At 44.7% G+C, this 13,299-nt stretch overlaps 2 protein-coding genes across 2 annotated transcripts; one reads left to right on the plus strand and one right to left on the minus strand.

The window, feature by feature from the left end:
• Window positions 1-50: 50 nt before the first annotated feature.
• On the minus strand, window positions 51-6,211 carry LOC105274768. Its single transcript, XM_026974824.1, is given in 20 exon segments — window positions 51-115; window positions 118-175; window positions 177-225; window positions 227-266; window positions 269-310; window positions 313-769; window positions 772-875; window positions 878-899; window positions 902-999; window positions 1,002-1,025; window positions 1,028-1,463; window positions 1,466-1,515; window positions 1,518-1,795; window positions 2,003-2,194; window positions 2,288-2,564; window positions 2,646-3,189; window positions 3,882-3,950; window positions 4,057-4,389; window positions 4,466-5,058; window positions 5,209-6,211. Coding segments are annotated over 20 exon segments (3,888 nt in total). The 5' UTR covers window positions 5,366-6,211.
• Window positions 6,212-9,342: 3,131 nt separating this feature from the next.
• On the plus strand, window positions 9,343-13,256 carry LOC105274767 (non-specific lipid-transfer protein). Its single transcript, XM_011331151.3, has 3 exons — window positions 9,343-10,122; window positions 10,195-10,570; window positions 10,643-13,256. The coding sequence occupies exons 1-3, from the start codon at window positions 9,693-9,695 to the stop codon at window positions 11,460-11,462; spliced, it is 1,626 nt and encodes a 541-aa protein (XP_011329453.2). The 5' UTR covers window positions 9,343-9,692; the 3' UTR covers window positions 11,463-13,256.
• The last annotated feature ends 43 nt before the right edge of the window (window positions 13,257-13,299 follow it).

Below are 13,299 nucleotides of genomic sequence, written 5' to 3' on the forward strand. Positions count from 1 at the left end.
ATCCGCAAATTCGCCGAAATGATTCAATGGTTCGCGTTCCGTCTACCAGTCTACCAACTGCCCGTCTCGCCCCTGAAGCCGCCGCCACCACCCCGGAACTGGCCGCCCCCGCGTTCAGCCCTCTCGACGAGAAACTGCTGCCACGGGTCCGCGCGCGCCCTCTGTCCATCCACGGCCGCGCGCGGCAACGGTCCGCCCCTGAACCCGCCTCTGCCCGCCGGAGAGAGGCCCGCCCCGCCAGGGTGGGAAGGGCGCGCCGATGCGCGTCGGAAGTTCGGCCCGTCGTACTCGTAGATCGGCGGCGTGGCTGGTGCATCTCCGTGACGTACGACGGACCGTTCGGGCCGACCTGAGTCGAGTCGACGCCCCGCATCTGCGGCCCGTTCGGCAAAGGCCCGCTTCTTCGCGGATTCTCTTCCTCGCGGCCCTGTTCGTCGAAGTCGCCGTTCGACCTTTTCAGTCCGTTGCCCGACGTGGCGGGGCTCGTCGGATCACTCAGCCGCTCGTTCTCCGCGAAGCTCCCCTGCTGCCCACCGTCGGCCGCGGACTCGCTGTCCAGCGCGCTCGGCTTCTCCGCGAGACCACCGGTCGAATGCTCGGTCGACTCCACGTGCTCCTCGTACTCTGAAATGGGAACGTACTGGTTTTGCTGCTGCTCGCCGCTGACGCTGTCCGCTGTTACCGGGATAACCGTCACTTGATTCGTCGGCGTCGACGACGGCTGGTCATCCGACTCGGCTGACGACGGCGCCCGTCGATCGTGATCGCGTGAGCGGGCCCGTGCGAGTGACTCTGCTGCTTTTGTTGCTGCGACTGCTGATTGCGCTCCGAGTCGTGGGCACTCGGCGTGTCGTGCGATGCTCTGCGCGCGCGCGCATCGAGGCGTTCGGACAATTGTCGAATTGTCACGACCCAGTTCCGTCACCGGCGCGTTGTTGTCCTGATCGAATTCCGGCATGCCGATCGGCATGCCCTCCTCGTCAAGGATGATGACCGTGTCGGCGGCTGCAACAACGACGGTCGCTGTTCGGTAGAACCTCCGGCGACGATTGGCGATGCTGCTGATCCTGCGACCTTGGCTTGCGACTGTTGGCCAGATTCCGTTGCTTCATGTTGTGATCGTCCGAGTACCTGTCCCGGCGATTCCTCGGGAAACCGCGGTTGCCGCCGCGATTGCTGCGCTCGTTCCTATGGAAGGACGCACCGTCGCGCGGATGCGAGTGATCCGCAGACTGCGAGTACCTGCCGCGTCCCGGTGACTCCGTCAAGAAATCCTGCTTGGGTCGCATGTTGTGCTCCCTGTCGTGATACTCGAAGTCTTGCTGCGACTGATGGAAATCCTGAGGCTGTTGCAGCTGATGGAACTCCTGTTGATTCGGATGGAAGTCCTGCTGGTTCGACGGTAGGAAGTTCGGCGGCGGCCTGTTCTGCGGAAAATTCGGTTGATTCGGATGAAATCTACCGGCTGGTTACGATGCGAGAATTCCGGTTGCTCCTGCCGGAAACCGCCCTGGCCCTGTGCTGGAACTGCGGCGGCAGCGGCGGAGGCGGCCCCGGGCGCATCAAGTGTACATCCTGCACGAGTTGGCCGCCGCGTGGCATTTGCCCGCTCGGCAGCGAAATCATACGCATATCCATGTCGAGGTGGGACGAGGACGACGGCGGCCCGATACGCATGTCGCGATCCTGGGATCTCAAATCGACGAGAACACGAGCTTTCGGCTTGCTGTCGGTCTCGTCGTCCGACATCTCCATGTCGACGCTTTCAACAATGTCACCAGGTTGCATGTGTCGTCTAAATTATACAAGAAAATGATAAAAACTATATATATATAAATATATACAAGATATTAATGTAATTTTATGTAATTATATCATAAAATATTAATATTTAATTACTTTATGTGGATAATATTAATATACTAATAATACATGAATTTTATTCACGCATAATATGTAATATTTGGAGTTTATAAAGAAATAACATTGATCAGAGGCTCACCGATAATCCTGATCGCCGGTAGGCCACAGGTTATTATTATTGGATAAAGAAGACAGCGACAAATCACCAAGACTGTTGTGGTTCGCTGGGCTACCAGTCAGACTAATCAAATTTCTATGATCCACGTCTGCTGCTGCCTTTATCAGTCGATACGTCGACAGCTGATTCTCGATAGTCATGGAATCGGGATTACTCTGCAGGAAGGTATTTCAATTGATTTTGATCAATGAGTGACCGACAGTTTCCAGATAAATCGGAACAACGATAGAAAAATATCGTCCACGCTACCTGTGATCTACGTCTCCTGTGGCATTCAGAGATTCTTGCGGCTGCGGTTCGTTGTACTCCACAGGTTCGACGAAGCCAGCTTTCTCGTAGACGGGCGGTGATTCGGGCGTCTCGGACAGTATCTCGTTCTTTCTGCCGCTTGACCACGTGGCGTCGTTATTGGAATCCCACCTGTCTCCGTCGCCGTCCATCCACGAGCCCTTGTTTTTGTCGTCGCACTCGCCGGGCCACGTAGGGTTCATGCTGTTCTTCCCTAAACACACAGCGAAATCCGCTACATCGAACATTGCCGTGCACCGCCGTCTACAGCAACGGGCGAATTCGTGTAATTAAATTCTTGGAGCACTTTCTATACCCTTTTCTTCCCACTTGGCCGACTCCTTGATGCCCTCGTTCGGCGGCGTCCACGTGGGAAATTTCGGCGGTAACTTGTTGTAGCAGTTCTCGTCGTCGAGGAAGATCGGCGGCGGCAGTGGCGGGGGAGGCAACGGGTTCACCGTGTTCGCCGTCGCGGAACCGTCGAACGGCCCGGTCACGTTACTCTGACTGTTCTGACTCGAGTACGGGGACGGGGTATGCGACTCGGCGGACAGATTGCGAACCGGTAACGGGGTACTGTGACTCATTTGACAGTTATTTAAACCACCCTGGTTGCCCATCCTCGAGATCACGGGCGTGACGGGAAGCTGGCCCAACGCAGGTGAATGCCTGTAGTTGGGCCGTTGCGGCGATTCCACTCGGTTCTCGGAAACGTCCAGGCCTAACCCGGGTATGCCACCTGCATCCGGCGTCTCGTCGGAGGACGGGAGGACCGTTTTCAGGAAACTAGATATATTAAAATCTGGGTTGCTACTTTCGTTCTTCGACGGTCTCATGTTGATTACTTCTATCGGTTTCGCCTGAAAGTTGGAGGATTCGATAAAACGTATATATATATACAGGGTGTTTCCTAAGTAAGTAGACAAACTTAAGGAGGATATTCCTTGTCTTATTTTAAGAAGAAAAGGTCATATAAACATATGTCCTAAACTGCTTTGTTTTCCAAAAAAAGTACATCACTGTTTTCGTTCACTTTTCGGATAGCGTGCTTTTGCAGTACGAGTCAACAAATTTCAACAGATCTCAGAAATCGCATAATAGATGGATGTGAAAGAATACGTAACACTCCAGGTATTTTTGAGCGTGTACGTCAATCAATGGAAAGGAGAGTCGAGGCGTGTATCATGGCTGCAGGTGGACATTTTCAGCAGTTACTGTGATGTTATTATTTTTCTTTTTAGTTACTATTTTCTTTTTCGTTATAATTTTTCTTTTTGGTTACTATTGTTTTTCATTTGTTTCATTTGCAATAACACAAACTGTTCTATAATAAACGAAAAGTGAACGAAAACAGTGATGTACTTTTTTTTGGAAAACAAAGCAGTTTAGGACATATGTTTATATGACCTTTTCTTCTTAAAATAAGCCAAGGAATATCCTCCTTAAGTTTGTCTACTTACTTAGGAAACACCCTATGTATATATATATATAATATATACGTGCGTGCGATTTCAATTTTTCGCAAATATAAAGAGTAAGAGAATATAATTACTTCTAAAGATTCATTGTACTGTTGAGACATCCCTGGAGGGGTCGCAGACCTTTCATTGAACAAGTTTCTCTGGAGAAGAAAAGATAACGCACAATCCATCCGATACGTTCGCAAATAATGGAAAATTCTTGAACTCTCTATTTTACGAAATAATATGCGTGTTGCTTGATCTTACCATGTTACTGAAATCTACGTTTCCTCCCATGAAGGATGGAAAGTTATTGGTAAAATCCGTCGTTTCGTTCCCCTGCACCATCTCGGGGGCTGGTACGGGTAGAGCATCATATTCGTGAGGATACGAGCCGTAGAGAGACGGCGGTGCCACGTCGATCAGTCCTGACTGGTTGTTCGTCACTTGGGCTTCGTCCCCTGGAAGTTCTATATCGCTGTCAGGACTTGGCGACGGCGCGTTCACGTCGGGCGACGGTATTGGTGAGACGAACGTCGGTAACAACTCGTCCAGCTTCTTCTTTAAATTTTTCACACGACTACCGAAATTCCGATAAGCCTGTTCACGAAAACACATGCAGCCATGAGATACAGCGGAGACATTGAATCGTGATTCGCAAGCATTTGGCACTTACATTCGTCACTATTTTCACCTCCCCGCGTTGGGTCTCATAAAACTGATCGGCCTGCTCCAGCAACTCGAGCACTTGTCTCCTCTCCCGAAGTTCCGCCTCTATTGCACGGACATAGTTCTCGACGTTCCTCGCGACCAGGTCTATTTCCTTCTCCGCATCCTCCACGCGTCGTCTGTCCTTCAGCGACGCGCGCAACTCTTCCGCAGACTCTATGTCTATGTTGCTCTCCCGTAGATCTCGTAGCCTGGCGTCGGTCGCTTGCTCCAGAGTCGCGCAGGACCTCATCGTCGAGATGAGCAGGGCAGCCTGAAACTCCTCGGGCGGCCCGGCTGGTTGCGGCTCCAGCTTCTTTTTTGGCGCTGCCGAGATCAAGCCGGACAGATCGGCGAGGAACTCCTCGTCGTAGATCTGGCGCTGATCCCAGATCTTGAAGATTCTCAGTATGCGATGCTTGACCTTCTCGTCGCGGACCATGGTGGTGGCGCGTTGCAGAGTGGTGCCCCACGACTCCACGAATTCGAAGTTCTTTCGCTTCGAGTACTGAATGACATCGTTCGCTAGGTAGAACAGCGTCAGCCGATGCTCCACTTTTACTGTACACGCAAGAAACATGTTTGCTTAGAAGTTATGCAACTTTGACTCGAGATTACATTTACCTGAGACAACGGAATTACAAAGCATTGTTATACTGCACATCGTAGCGTCCACGAGAGCAACAGAGAGCTGGGGCACTGGAGGCTTACCTTTCTTCAAAACCTGCAGCCAAGTGGCGACGATCTTCTTGTGATGCTGTCTTCTCTCCAGACACCATGCGGAGAGTCCTTGTATCGACTCCTGCGAGTCCTTCAACGTGTAGAGCTTCCGCTCGAAGAACTCCACGTCGAAGTCGCTGCTCGTCATCGTGGCCGCGTTAAACCAATGATCGTCAGTTCACAGACCTGACGGTGCGTGATCACATCGTAGCGCGATCCGCTCCGGGGAACACGCGCGGCAACGCTTCGGTGTCATTAAGTTTGCCGAGCTCGCGCGAGCCTCGCCTAACCAAAACCGCGAGCGATGCCAACGACGAGTGATAAACACACTTTGGGGGTTAGAGAAACTCGAGCGGTACCGCGCGACTGTTCTACCTGCTCGACCGCGTCCTCGCCCACGGTTCCTCGAACCGCACCGCACCAGGTCCGAATTACTTGACAGCACTGAATCCGCGCGAATCCCGCGTGAGCGAACTGCACGCTCCGCGTTCCCGGGACCGCGGCGAGAGACGCCGAGACGTGCGGCGAACGCTGCGTGACGCGACCGCGCGCGCGGGCCGTCACAACGGTGGTTTTAACGTAACCGCGACGATCGCGCGTACGACATGTCAACTTTCGCGCGAGATTATTTCAAAATCGCCGTCGCGTACTGCGAGTGCCGTGAGCGCGAGCAATCTTGAAAACAAGAGTTCGCCATCTTTCTCGTCGGCAAAAACACGACCGCGCAATGGCCGGCGAGCCTCCAGCACGAGCCAGCGGTGTAACATCTTCAGGTGCTACGCCACTGCGCAACGCTATAAATGGATATGCTCGTTTTTCGTTGGATCTACCGCACTTTCGGCACTTCGAGGGAGGTCACGTGGTGTATATTTGAATTGCTGGGAAAAAAGGATAAAATATAGAAAGGATTTTATGCATGGAATTTTTAGCAATTAAATCCGATTAATTGCTTTATAAATACGATATTAATTGCAGTAAAGAGTTTGAGGTTATGAAGCTTGAAATATAAATGTGCGTAACTAAAAGAATAACTACACTTAAGGGGATGCTGGAGTTGCTAGTGAACTATTTTTTCACTATAGCGATGGTAATTGCAGTTTCGAAAATTCTCTTTATTGCTTGTGCAGAATAAAAAATCCTTTTCCACAAATAAAAATTGTGTTGAAATCAAAATTGTGATTTTTTTTCCATTTGGACAGTTAAGTCCTATTTTCCACACTACATTATTGTGTGTACTTTCATCGTGGAAAAGGATTTTTCATTCTGTGAATTCAATAAAAAGATATATTTCTTGAAAAATGCAGGAAAATCACCGATTCCGCCGATAATACAGACGACTCCAGGAAAAAAGTTAAAAACTTGCATTTGTCTTTTCTAACTTTTTTCCATTTTGAATATAAAGTCCTGTAGAGCGGGCTTTCTTTCTATCTATACTTCATTTGTGGAAAAGGACTTTTTATTCTGCACAAGCAATAAAGAGAATTTTCGAAATTGCAATTACCATCGCTATAGTGAAAAAATAGTTCACTAGCAACTCCAGCTTCCTCCCCTTAAGGTGATCCTGGAGTTGCTAGTGAACTATTATTTTACTATAGCGATGGTAATTGCAATTTCGAAAATTCTCTTTATTGCTTGTGCAGAATAAAAAATCCTTTTCCACAAATGAAGTATAGATAGAAAGAAAGTCCACTCTACAGGACTTTATACTCAAAATGGAAAAAGTTAAAAACTTGCATTTGTCTTTTCTAACTTTTTTCCATTTTGAGTATAAAGTCCTGTAGAGCGGGCTTTCTTTCTATCTATACTTCATTTGTGGAAAAGGATTTTTTATTCTGCACAAGCAATAAAGAGAATTTTCGAAATTGCAATTACCATCGCTATAGTGAAAAAATAATTCACTAGCAACTCCAGCTTCCTCCCCTTAAGGTGATCCTGGAGTTGCTAGTGAACTATTTTTTCACTATAGCGATGGTAATTGCAGTTTCGAAAATTCTCTCTATTGCTTGTGCAGAATAAAAAATCCTTTTCCACAAATGAAGTACAGATAGAAAGAAAGTCCACTCTACAGGACTTTATACTCAAAATGGAAAAAAGTTAAAAACTTGCATTTGTCTTTTCTAACTTTTTTCCATTTTGAGTATAAAGTCCTGTAGAGCGGGCTTTCTTTCTATCTATACTTCATTTGTGGAAAAGGATTTTTTATTCTGCACAAGCAATAAAGAGAATTTTCGAAATTGCAATTACCATCGCTATAGTAAAAAAATAGTTCACTAGCAACTCCAGCTTCCTCCCCTTAAGGTGATCCTGGAGTTGCTAGTGAACTATTTTTTCACTATAGCGATGGTAATTGCAGTTTCGAAAATTCTCTCTATTGCTTGTGCAGAATAAAAAATCCTTTTCCACAAATGAAGTACAGATAGAAAGAAAGTCCACTCTACAGGACTTTATACTCAAAATGGAAAAAAGTTAAAAACTTGCATTTGTCTTTTCTAACTTTTTTCCATTTTGAGTATAAAGTCCTGTAGAGCGGGCTTTCTTTCTATCTATACTTCATTTGTGGAAAAGGATTTTTTATTCTGCACAAGCAATAAAGAGAATTGTCGAAATTGCAATTACCATCGCTATAGTAAAAAAATAGTTCACTAGCAACTCCAGCTTCCTCCCCTTAAGGTGATCCTGGAGTTGCTAGTGAACTATTTTTTCACTATAGCGATGGTAATTGCAATTTCGAAAATTCTCTCTATTGCTTGTGCAGATTAAAAAATCCTTTTCCACAAATGAAGTATAGATAGAAAGAAAGCCCGCTCTACAGGACTTTATACTCAAAATGGAAAAAAGTTAGAAAAGACAAATGCAAGTTTTTAACTTTTTTCCATTTTGAGTATAAAGTCCTGTAGAGCGGGCTTTCTTTCTATCTATACTTCATTTGTGGAAAAGGATTTTTTATTCTGCACAAGCAATAAAGAGAATTTTCGAAACTGCAATTACCATCGCTATAGTGAAAAAATAGTTCACTAGCAACTCCAGCATCCCCTTAAAACGTATAATATTCTTTGACTATACGGGGTGTTTCCTCTAACTGTAGCACTTAGAATATCTCTGCTTCCTTTGATGATATGAAAAAAGTCAAAGGACGAAAATTATTCGATTCAAAGAGACTAGTACTCTGGTAAGAAAATTATTTTTTTTAATGTGACCTTTCACAAGATATCAAGTTCATCAACATTTTTTTTAATGAGATGGTATATTTTCCTTAGCGAAATGATGTAGCTTGTAAAAAACCAAATTCAACCATACAGAATATGTTGACCTTCAAATGACTTTGAACCACAAAAATCACGTTTAGAAAAAGAAACTCTATTTATTGTATGTATAACTACAAAGATATACCTTTTTTACAAATGTTCGAAATGATCACCGTTTACTTCGATACACTTTCGAATTCGATGAATAAACTATTGTTTTACGTTTTTGAGGGATTCCGGAGTAATTGCGGTGCACGCACGCTGAATTCTTTCTCGCGTATCTTCAGGTGTTGTCGGAATATCGCGATAAACTTCATTTTTTAGGCGTCCCCAAAGAAAAAAATCAAGAGGCGTAAGATCTGGTGATCGAGCCGGCCAAGAAATTCTTCCACCACGTCCAATCCAGCGATCAGGAAATGATTCGTTGACTATGTTCCGTGCAAATGAAGGTCAACATATTCTGTATGGCTGGATTTGTTTTTTTACAAGCTACATCATTTCGTTAAGGAAAATATGCCATCTCGTTTAAAAAAATGTTGATGACCTTGATATCTTGTGAAAGGTCACATTAAAAAAATAATTTTTTTACCAGAGTACTAGTCTCTTTGAATCGAACAATTTTCGTCCTTTGACTTTTTTCATATCATCAAAGGAAGCAGAGATATTCTAAGTGCTACAGTTAGAGGAAACACCCTGTATAATAAAAATTAAGTAATTTTAATATTATTCTTATTAATATTATTGGCAAACGCAATTACATTCATGATGTAATTATCGGAATATTATTGAAAAAGTAAAGTTTACTCCCGACACCACGGTAGCGCTCTCGCGGCCCGAGATTTCTCATCAGCGTCCAATCTATATGAAGTTATTTGAACTCAGACCGTATCAAGATTGTCGCCGCTAGTCGCCGCGTATCAATTTGCGACAATTGGAAACAGCTTCGTCATTGCCTTACAAGAGGTTTCTCAATTTTTTATCGCGATTACTATAGAGAAGACTAAAGTCCAATGGACACTTCGTTTTGTTGACCGCTACTAGACTTTATCACTCCCGTCGCTGCTGCACTGCTACGTGCATCGCCACTCTTTTATTTTCCTGCTTTCGCGATTTCTCCGTGCGTGACACGCAAACAGGAATTTTGCGCAACATCGTTGCCTGCGACGATCTCGCTCCACGAAAATTTCCCGTTTTTCACGTTTTACCTCTGCGGTAAGCAGGACCATCAGGATGGTGTACAAGCCGAAAGTGTACGTGATCGGCGTCGGGATGACCAAGTTCGAGAAGCCCGGCCGAAGAGACGACTTCGATTATCCGCAAATGGCGAAGGAGGCGGTGAGCAAGGCCCTGCAGGACTCGCGCATATCCTACAGCAACGTGGACGCCGTCTGCGTCGGTTACGTCTACGGTGACTCGACCTGCGGCCAAAGGGCGGTCTACGAGGTCGGGCTCAGCGGCTGTCCCATTTACAATGTCAACAACAATTGCTCCACCGGCTCGACTGCTCTCTACCTCGGCAAGCAGATCATCGAGAGCGGCAACGCAAAGTGCGTCCTGGTGCTTGGATTTGAAAAGATGGAGCGTGGCTCGCTGATGTCGAAGTTTATGGATCGCACGAATCCTATGGACAAGCACGTCGAGCTCATGGCAGACATCGCAGGTAAGTGATAGGCCAAATGCCAAGTAGAACGAGGCCTGATGAGGTGTGCGTTAATCCTGCGTCTCATTCCAGGCATCACCGAGGGACCTATCACTGCTCAAATGTTTGGCAACGCCGGCCTCGAACACATGAAGAAGTACGGCACTAAGCCTGAACACTTCGCCAAGATTGCCTACAAGAATCATCTGCATTCCACGAACAATCCCTACTCCCAGTTCCAAGAGAAGTACTCCCTCGAGCAGATAATGAACTCTCCGAAGATATTTGGACCGCTGACGAAGCTCCAGTGCTGTCCTACCTCCGACGGCGCGGCGGCTGTCGTTCTGGCCAACGAGGAGTTCGTTCGAGCGCATCACTTGCAGCCGCAGGCTGTCGAAGTCCTGGCGATGGAGATGACTACTGACCAGCCGGCAACGTTCACCTCCCTCTCGTGCATGAATCTTGTCGGGTACGAAAAAAGGCAGAAGCTAAAGCGTATTCTAATGGAGGAACTTGATCATTCGATCGCAACACTTTGCAGGTACGACATGACGAGAAACGCAGCTGAGAAGGTCTTCACGTCGACGAGCTTCAAGCCAAGCGACGTTGACGTAGTGGAGCTGCACGACTGCTTCTCTGCGAACGAGTTGATCACGTACGAAGCGTTGGGACTCTGTGCTCCCGGGCACGCCGGCAAGATGATAGACTCTGGGAACAACACCTATGGCGGCAAGTATGTCATAAACCCCAGCGGTGGACTGATCTCGAAAGGACATCCTCTGGGTGCCACGGGACTGGCGCAGTGCGCGGAGCTCTGCTGGCAGCTCCGCGGCGAGGCCGGCATGAGACAAGTGCCGGGTGCGAAACTGGCGTTGCAGCACAACATAGGCCTGGGTGGCGCGGTCGTCGTGGGCCTCTATCGTTTGGGCTTCCCGAAGCAAACAGGCATAATGAGGCATAACGTGAATGTCGCCGCCGATCCCAGTGTCTTCAAGGCGAACGTGTTGTTCCAGACACTCGCTATGGCAATGGAGGAGGACGAGGAAGGCTTGATTGACAGGGTACGCGGCATTTATGGATTCAAGGTCATAAACGGGCCTGGTGGCGCGGAGGGATACTGGATCGTGGACGCGAAAACCGGTAAAGGGAAGGTCGAGTACAACGGCAAGACCAAACCCGACGTCACTTTCACGGTCAGTGACACCGACGTGGTTGATTTCATTTCTGGGAAATTAAATCCGCAAAAGGCCTTCTTCCAAGGAAAGGTCAAGATCCAAGGAAACATGGGTCTCGCTCTGAAATTGCCCGATTTGCAGAAGCGCGCTGCCAAGAAGATCGAGGTACTTCGCGCGAAGTTGTAAGAAGCGCGGGAAATTCCAAGTTAATCGTGCAATAACGTGAATTCAAGGACGTCGTACTAAAGATTCCGGGTAATCGAAAAGTGATTATGGAAACGGGGCATATTTTGTCACCCCTTTGTACGCTTTATCTTCTCTCTCTAATGGTTATCAGAAATATCATTATTACCGCAGTTTCATGCTTATGATATGTAATCTGAGCTTGTTATGCCGAGACTCGTGTTTCCGATAAAAGCTTCGGTCGGAATAAACAGACGATAAAAATAATCCTGTATATATTAATAACACGAGAAGAGGAATTGCGAGGACATTATTTTTACGTTAATGAACATTTTTTTCATATTTTATTTTTGTTCGTGCATGGTATATTATCAATATATATTATATAAATATACAGTTTTTTGATACTGTATACACACGAGTATAGACTCAGGACGTAGACGCATAGCTCTTCAATCTAATATTATCTTGTAGTACGTTTCCGGATGTATGATTTATGGCTTGTGACGACAGATACATATAAAATCAAGGAAATATCGCGCAATTCATGTAAATTTACGAGAATTGCTAATTTAAAAATTTATCTTTACATGCGAAAGTTGCACAGATAAAGAAAATAATTCGTACAAATCGTAGGAATTTTTTTAACGTAATCAACTTTGCAATTGAAATATATGAACTATAATTTTGAATATAAAAAACGTAATGCAAATTAATTTCAACAATTCATACAATTATGGCGAATTGCAATAAACTTTTACAATCATTTGACTCAAGATCTTGTTGAATTACATACATGTAATTTGCTGCATTTGTTAGCGTTTTTATGTTTTGATCAAGTAACTAGTGGAAATCTTGTCGCAACTTGTCTTCTACTGTAAATGTTGATTATCATATTCTATTTCTCTTTTACGCATATTACTTTTATTCGAAATAGATTAATTACTTTGTAAGGGAAATTGCATGGAAAATAAGATTTCCGACATGAAATATCTCTGATAATTTTTGTCAAACAAATAGTAACTTCTCAAAACAAAACAATAATTATATTGAAAACAGAGATCTTCATGACAAACTGCGACTCCATAAGAGTGCGTAAAAAGACATAGAAGATTTAAAATGGATTTGGAAAATTAAATATAGGTTCTATAATAGAGAATTTATATTTGAAAATTATTCTTTTTATTAGTCTTTTTAAAATAAATAATATGCAGATTCAAATGAGAATTATTTGAATTGAATATTTACGATGAATGTAGCTGTTCATCAAATTCACTTTTTATGTGCGTTCCATAATCGTTAAGAAAATTTTTATTATTACAATTAAAAATAAATACAAAACAATATTTTTTTATAAAATGAAAATAATACACTTTTATACAAAACTAAAAGAGAAAGTGTGTACATAGAATATTATAAAATAGGTGTTTTAAATCTACTTTTATACTTTTAACATGTACGATGAAATCTGTACACGGAAACAGTATCAATCAAAATATGAAAAGAAAGAGTAAAATCTTCTCTCAACCAAAACAGAAGCAGAATTAAATTTTCCTGCAGCATGCTTTAATGATATTAAGGTAATGATATTAAGGTGATTAAGGGAAAATATATATGAAATATTAGCACATTATACACTATATCAACGAATGTGTTAATCTCCCCTGCATATTGTAATGCGTCACATATCAGTATATCTATAAAGATATATACTACGTTTATTTTGAATTTTACAATTTTATATCATGATGGAGACGGGTGAAATGGTTTAAAGAGGCATATATTAATAAAAGTTGATAAAAAAAATTATAGACTTGTTCTTAACATGCACATATGTACA

This window comes from Ooceraea biroi, chromosome 14 (assembly GCF_003672135.1).
Source record: "Ooceraea biroi isolate clonal line C1 chromosome 14, Obir_v5.4, whole genome shotgun sequence".
Taxonomy (NCBI): Eukaryota; Metazoa; Arthropoda; class Insecta; order Hymenoptera; family Formicidae; genus Ooceraea; species Ooceraea biroi.

What these genes read in the sequence shown, in the direction of transcription:
- LOC105274767 (XM_011331151.3), top strand. Translation starts at nt 9,693, where the DNA reads ATGGTGTACAAGCCGAAAGTGTACGTGATCGGCGTCGGGATGACCAAG. An exon ending in GCTCATGGCAGACATCGCAG is followed by an intron (nt 10,123 to 10,194) that starts GTAAGTGATAGG and finishes GTCTCATTCCAG; the next exon opens with GCATCACCGAGGGACCTATC. An exon ending in TCGTGCATGAATCTTGTCGG is followed by an intron (nt 10,571 to 10,642) that starts GTACGAAAAAAG and finishes AACACTTTGCAG; the next exon opens with GTACGACATGACGAGAAACG.